The sequence below is a fragment of the Colletotrichum navitas genome (assembly GCF_030913465.1).
Source record: "Colletotrichum navitas strain CBS 125086 chromosome Unknown LY79scaffold_47, whole genome shotgun sequence".
Taxonomy (NCBI): Eukaryota; Fungi; Ascomycota; class Sordariomycetes; order Glomerellales; family Glomerellaceae; genus Colletotrichum; species Colletotrichum navitas.
This window is the reverse complement of record NW_026850593.1, coordinates 279,532-287,316: the sequence shown is the minus strand read 5'-3', so window position 1 is coordinate 287,316 and position 7,785 is coordinate 279,532. Positions and strand designations below refer to the sequence as shown.

Genomic DNA, 7,785 nt, shown 5'->3' with positions numbered 1-7,785 from the left:
TATATATTCTTAGCCTAGGCTATAATAGTAGAGGATAAAAGGACTTTAAATAGTTATCTATAAAGGTAATATCCTCTATAGGGTTAGGATTTATAGACCTATTTAACAAAGGTTATACTATAAAGTAGGCTTTATAGGCTTAACTTCTTTTCTAATTCTAGGAAATATTATATACTATATAGTAAACTATATTAATAAGGTATTTAAAGGCCTTAGAGTACATTAGGATATAATAAAAAATAGTCTTATTATCTAGCTACCTCTTGTTATATCCTTTATTAATAATACTAAGCTCTATAAGGGCCTTAGGATTATTTATCTCTCTAAAATACTAATAGGGAGTCTTATAGTAATAGATACTATAAGTAATATAGTAATAGGTATACTTATAGTTAGTAATAATATAATTTATTACTTTATAAAACTAATAGGTATCCTTAGTGTAAAAGTAATTATAGTACTAATATTAAAAGCCTTAGTAGCTTAGTAAAAACTATAGTTATAGCTATTACCTTACCTTAACTATACCTATATTCTCTTCTATAACTATAACCTTTTAACTATAGTTATAACTACTAACGTAGGTCTAAAAATAAGGCTAAGGTTAGTATCCTAGTGCTATAAGATTAAGATTTCTAATGTTAATAGTTATAAAGTTATTAGGCTAAAGAGCCTACTAAATTACTGCCTATATCTTTGCCTATACTTTAGCCTTATTAATTAAAAGGTCTTAAAAGTCTTTAGTAAAGGCTTTAACTATAGATATAACTTCTTAGCTTATAGCGCTAGTAGGCCTTCCTTATAAAGTCTTAACTATTAGGACTTTACTATTAGACCTTAATTATAGTATAGTAATATTAGTCTTTAAGTTACCTAATAGCTATTATAGAGCTAATTACCCTTTTAACTAAATAACTAAAGTATTTTTAATATTAACCTATAGCTTAGATAGTATATTTATAACTTTATAGCTTAAGTATTTAGCTATAGCCTTTATTACTCTCTATAAGAAATAATAAAAGATAATATATATAAGCTTTATATTAGTAAGCTTTATATTTCTATAGGCCTTAGCTTTATACTATAGTGTTTAAATAGTTAAAATAAGAGTTATTATCCTACTAGGATTACTATTTATAATATAAGGACTATTTACAAGGTTTTATAACTCCTTATTAAGGTTCTAAAGGATCTTTAGGTCTACTAATCTAAAAACCTTTATTAATTTTTTTTTATAGTTATCTAAGAGGTCTAATCCTAAGTAATTAACTATACTACCTTTAAGTAGTTAAGGATAAAGTATATATAGACCTCTTAAATCCTCTTAAATAACTTCTTGTGCACAAGGGCTAAAAGGTTATTAAATTCTTCTAGGAAGTCTAAAATATTATTACCTTTAAACTTAGGTACTCTAGCTAAAAAAAAGGTTATCTAAATAATTATTAGTTACTTACTAAGGAGTTAAGTTATCTATAGATAGTTTTATATAGTTATAGGTTACTTTAGAAAGTCTATTAAGGTTATAAAAAAAGGTCCTTATAATAGTAGTATATTTATTATTCTTCTTATGTTATTATCTTTTTTAAGGAAAGCTTATAGTTATATATTACTAAAGCTAGCCTTACTAAAGATATTTATATTTTTGCCTTTAGATAATAAAGATCCTTTACTCTTATCTAGAGGGATTAAGGGGTTAGCTATAGTAAATTAGGTCTATAAATTAACTATTATAAATAATTTAATAAGTGTTATAGTCCTCTATAGACTTTTTTAAAAGAATAAAAAAGTTAATGTCTTAATAATAAAAGTGTATACTAATATAAACTAGTAAATTAGGTAACTTTTAGCCCTCTATTTAGTGTACACTATAGCTATAAGACGTTGTCTATATATAGCTACTATTATTATACTATATAACCTTCTATAGGTTTATTCTTAAAAATACTATTTCTTTTTATTAATATCTTAGGTAGAATATTTATTAGCTTTATTTAACTAGTGCTTTTACTTTACTTATTAGCTTAGTAAGACTACTATTAATTATCTATATTAGTATATTTTAGATCTATAAATTATCTTATAAGTTAAATAATCTATTTTATATTCTTATAATTAGAAAAGGGAAATATAAAACAGAAAGGGAGGTTAAAAATAGAAAAGAAATATATATATACTTAATAAATCTTAGTAGATTCCTATTACTTTAAGAGAGGCTTTTAAGGTCTATTTTATCCTTATAAATTAGTCTATAAGAGTATATAGCTACTATATCTTTTACTAGTTCTACTATTAATTAAGTAGAAGTATTACTAAATATTAATAATATATTATATTTATATTTTTATTAACTATAAATTTATTATAACTACATAGGAGAGCCTATCTATAGTCTAGTATAAAATACTTATACTAAAGAAGTAGATCTACCTCTAGGCACTATTAAGAAAGGGCAAGGCATCTAGGCTACCTAATAAAAAAAAAAGAGAAATAGTAAAATATAAGAAAACTACCTATACTATAATAATGTCTAATAATAATAATATATATATTAACTAATAGGTCTTATAATTCTTAGACCTAATCTATAAAGATACTAAAATAAAAGTATAAATTAATAAAGTAATTATAAAAAGAGTAAATTTCCCTAAATAAATAAAAGTGTAGTAATAATTAGTAGTGTATTTTTGTATAGAGTATTAAGGCTAGTGATAACGACTATGTATAAATTATTATGTCTCCCTTAATCCTTTCTTAGGTCTATAAATCCCTTTTTTAATAGGTAGGTAGCCTTCCTATTATTCTATCCCTTGTATTAACTACTATATAACTCTTAGGACTATACTACTTAACCTTATTATAATACTTACTTATAAGAACTTACTAAAGAAGCTATTACCTAGTAAGACTATAAAAACTAATAAGATATTTATACTTAATAAGCACTATTTAGTAGTAACTTTATATAGTATTATACTTAATACTAGTGTAGCTAAGAAATTAACTACTAGCTATAAGTAATACTTTACCCTTTAGTGTTACTTAGGTAAAAAGATACCTATAAATACTACCTAAGTAAGTAAAGTAAGTATTTACTTTAGTAGTAGTAATTACTTTAAATCCTTAGGGGTAATTAATATACTTATACTACTTAGTAACCTTATTTTTTATATAATAACTACTAATGCTTTATTTCTTTTTTACTTAAAGAATATAGACTATTATAGTATAAAATTTAATAACTTTACTAACTAGCTAATCTAGGGTAATAACGTTATACTTATTATTTACTAATTTAGCTACCTATAAATACTTTTATAACTACTAGAGAAAAGTATTACTAGGTAATACTTAATAAATAGTAAATTATACTAAATTTACTAGTAATTTAGCTACCTATTTACTTAATAACTTTATAAGTTACTTAAATATACTAAAGAAAACACCTCTCTCTTGTTAATTAAAGCTATTAATAAGTACTACTACTATTACTAATTATACTCTAAAGCTTCTAGTTACTTTAAGTTTATACTATATAATAATAATAAGTTTAACTATAAGATTTTTATTAATATAATATATTTTAATAGTAATAAACTAGTACTTTATATAGTTAATATAGTAATAGTGTTTAATATAGTAAGATTCTTATAATCTATTACTATAGAGTATATATAGGAGGCACTATAGATATACTAGATTAATATATATCTTAGCCTACTTAATTAAATAATAACTAACACTAGCCTAAATTTTTACTTTAGTAAGTTTAAATATACTACTTATAGGTTATTTATTAAAGTAAAAGAAGTACTTATTAAAGCTTATTATAATATTAGTAAAGTTAAGTACTATTATATACCTTTTTACTATACCTATAAGATTATTTATAAAGAAACTAGTACTAAACCTAAAGTTACCCTTTAACTTACTATTAAAGTAATTAATAATACTACTAGCCTAGATAGCCTTATCTTAACTCTCCTTGTTTTTAGTATATACCCTTAAATAACTAATAAGTTACTACCTACTATAACTACTATATAGTATACTAAAGTAATTAAGAAAGTAATAGCTATAGTATACTAAATCTATATAAAGTAATAGCTTTATAAAGTACTAACTATATATAATAGCCTAGATTTAACTAATACTATTACTTTACCTCTTTAATCCTTTATCTATATATAGTATAAAAAAAGTAGCTAGTAAGGCCTATTTTACCTTATTACTAATAATAGTACTACTTATACTATTAATTTACCTTATAGCCTATATAACTTTAGGATTACTATAGTAAAACCTTACTATATAAAGAAAGGTTAACTAGACCTTTCTATACTAAATAAACCTACTAGTTACTCTATATAAGCAGAAGATAATCCTATATATACTATATAAGTATAAGAAGGCCTTATAAAGATACTTAACACTAAAAAAAAGTATATAATACTATTATTATTAATAATAAACTACTATAATAACACTATAGTTACCTATAAAAGAACCTAATACTTATATTTTTTATAGAGATATACTTTACTATAACTATAGTATTCTTAACTATAAAAGAAAAAGTAGACTATACACTTACTATTAAGCTATATAAGAAAAGGATTATTACTACACCTAGTAAACCTTTTAAAGAATTTAATAAGGTAAAAGTAAAAGCCTTTATTAACTATAGTGTATTTTATATTATTACCTATAATAAGAAATCCTATAGTAACACCTATATATTTAAATTATATATAGTCTATAAAGTAAAAGATAAAAATAAATAGCTTTATAAAAAATTATAGCTTATTATTTAAGGCTATATAGATAATAGTAAAAAATAATTCTTATATAGTTGCCTACTATTTAGTAAATAGCCTAGTAATTAATCTTTACTTTTGCCTTTTTACTATTTTAATATAGATTTCTTTTTTAGCTATATAATATTATATAAGTATATACTTAATTAGTAATACTACTAAATTATATTATTTTTACTTATTTACCTATATAAATTTATTATTTTTACCTAGTAAATATAATAATAATAGTAACTAAGCTATTATATAGTATTATAGAGGTAGAAACTTACTAGTAAGTAACTTATAACTACTATTATAAAGAGAATCTCTAGATAAATTTATTAACCTTTAACCTTTACTTATTAATATTATTACCTACTAATAGTAACTTTAGATTAATTAGTATATAAATAAATAATATAATTAGCCTTATAGATAGTAAATTTTCTACTTATAAAGAGAAGAAGCTTAAGAAGGCTACTTTTATAGTAAAACTAAAGTAGTTACTTATAACTAATAACTTTATTACCTTTAATAGTAGTATATTATTTATTAATACTAATAGTAAGCTTACTTTTTACTAAAAAGGCTAAGGTAAAAAGCTTTAACTTATTAATAAGAAATTATATACTACTTAGTAAGATTATATTTAGTAATACACTTATAATATATATATTACTTTTATTTATTAACCTAAAGCTTACTTTAACTATTTAGTTACTACTTAACACTAATTACTAATAGTAGAAGAGATTAAAGCTTTAAACTACTAAATTAAATAGTAAATTAATAACCTTAACTATAGCCTATAATTTTTACTAATTAACCTTATAACTACTAAGCTTTTTATATTTATTAATAGCTTATTTATAAATAACTATAACTTTACTTTTTAACTTAGCTTTATTATAGTTCTTATTAATAAATAAATTATTAAGTAACCTACTACTAATAGTAAAAGCTTTAAGTTAACTAGTAATATTATTTACTTTAGTTTAATAAAGTATAAAAGAGTTATATATAGTATACTTACCTCTAAGGTCTATAAGATAATTACTAGTACTAATATTACCTATATAATTAGTACTACTTTTATAATAATTACTAACTACCTTAAACTACTATAAATACTTATAATACTTTATACTAACTTATACTTACTTTATAAGTGCCTTATAAAGCTTAGTACTATAAAAGAAAAGTAACTTATAATAAATATTATAGCCTTTTACTAGTTATATAAACACTATAAGATTTTTAAAATATAGTAAATTTATAGTAATAATAACCTAGTAAATAGATTTATAAAGTTATTACTAAATAATATATTAGAAAAGCTAGTTAGTAATAGGTAGTTAAAGATATAGATAAATAAATAGGTTTTTTATATATAATAGACTATATAAGTAAAAAGTATTAAATACTTTTTAGCTTTTTATTTTTATTATATTTTTTAGCTATTCTTTTAAATATAAATAATAGGGGATTTCTAGTACTATAGAAAGTTACTAGTGTTATAATATTAACTATTATAGATAAATATTAGAGTTATTAGGTTAACCTTAATAACTTATTACTAGTAAATCCTTAGATATTTAGCTATAGAATTCTCTAGGGATTTATAGGCAATAAGTTAGTTATTTAACTAACTAACCTATAATAATTATCCTTTTTTTTTTACGTATAATAAAGAACTATAGTTACCCCCTATTATTTATTAATTACCACTAATACATATAGTTAACTGTATTAACCTATCCCTTGGTGTTACCAACAAAAACAGATAAGATGCATGAAGCCGATATCTCTATTAGTTCAAGGCTTAGATTCTAAGAAAGCAAATCATCTATTCTTCTTTCAAGTTAGCATCTACTTGGTATAGTACTGAAATGTGATTTGCAGCCGTCGGCCTGGCAAACCGCCCTCATGCAACGGTATAACATTGCCCAAAAAGGCAGGTCATTACACCCATGCTCTAATAAAATAACCCTATGCTGTGTAATGATAAGGACAGTGAAGGAGATTCAGCGATAGCAGACAACTCAGTATTACCTCTCCACTCGTCAAATGCCAGGAGATTGATTGACAACAACCACCTTTCCGGCTGCCCTCCTTGAACTCGGCGCCGGGCTGGACTGAGCAGCTGAACTCATGCTCGATAAGCGGTATCTGAGACTAACGAAGGTCATCTAGAAGCGCCATGCGTTGAAGTTCCTTTGCCACTTATCAGCATGCTGTTCCAAGACTGTATGGTATTGTGTAGGTCAGAGCTCCAAACATGAACCACGAGAAGTACGAAGAACGGCTCGTTCTGGTAAGGAATAACTCTCAAGGCTTCACTATAGAGGCCAGTCTAATCAATCGCAAGTCAATTGTATGAAGGCTTATTTTTCCTGGATAACTCACTACCCTATGGGCTCTAGCTGTCAGATGTATCGCCTGTGGACTACGATGAGAACTTGCCCTTCCCCTACAACAATTTCATCTACGGGATTTCGCTCCCAGGGCCGGCTACGCAAGATGCGTTTACCAACGCGATACCATACTCAGAAATCCGCCCCATGGTGTGTCAGATTAACCATCAGACTGAGTGACCTTGAAGCAGAATGCCTGAACCACGACAAGAACGAGGTTACCGCTACGTATCTCGCGCGTGAAGGTTTGGCAAGATCCAAACCAGAGATGGTCTCCATGGTCCCCGCCATATACACATGGCAGCCTGCCCAACCGTCATCTGCTATCAGGGATAGTATTCTTGGCTAGATTATCATTGATTTCAAGCAAGGTGTGTCTTTCGGAAAAAACTTTCAGGCTGTCTCAGAAAACCGATTTTCTGGGACAATTGGCGGACATCTTCTCCCGCATCCGGCGCGCTGCTCTACCCGAGTCACTTGATTCGTATAGTGGTATCACTGTTGATAATAGTATGTTAATAAATGGGAATATGACAACTCTATATGGCGGTCTATGGAATGGCCACGGCAAATTT

The 7,785-nt window shown here is 25.3% G+C and overlaps 1 protein-coding gene across 1 annotated transcript; it reads left to right on the top strand.

Annotated features, from left to right (window-relative positions):
• Positions 1 to 7,074: 7,074 nt before the first annotated feature.
• Positions 7,075 to 7,559, top strand: LY79DRAFT_671281 (uncharacterized protein; the record flags this gene model as incomplete). The annotated part of the gene is made up of 3 exons (XM_060563893.1): positions 7,075 to 7,110; positions 7,220 to 7,360; positions 7,422 to 7,559. 3 exons carry the CDS (start codon positions 7,075 to 7,077, stop codon positions 7,557 to 7,559), a joined length of 315 nt encoding a protein of 104 aa, XP_060412235.1.
• Between the last annotated feature and the right edge of the window lie 226 nt (positions 7,560 to 7,785).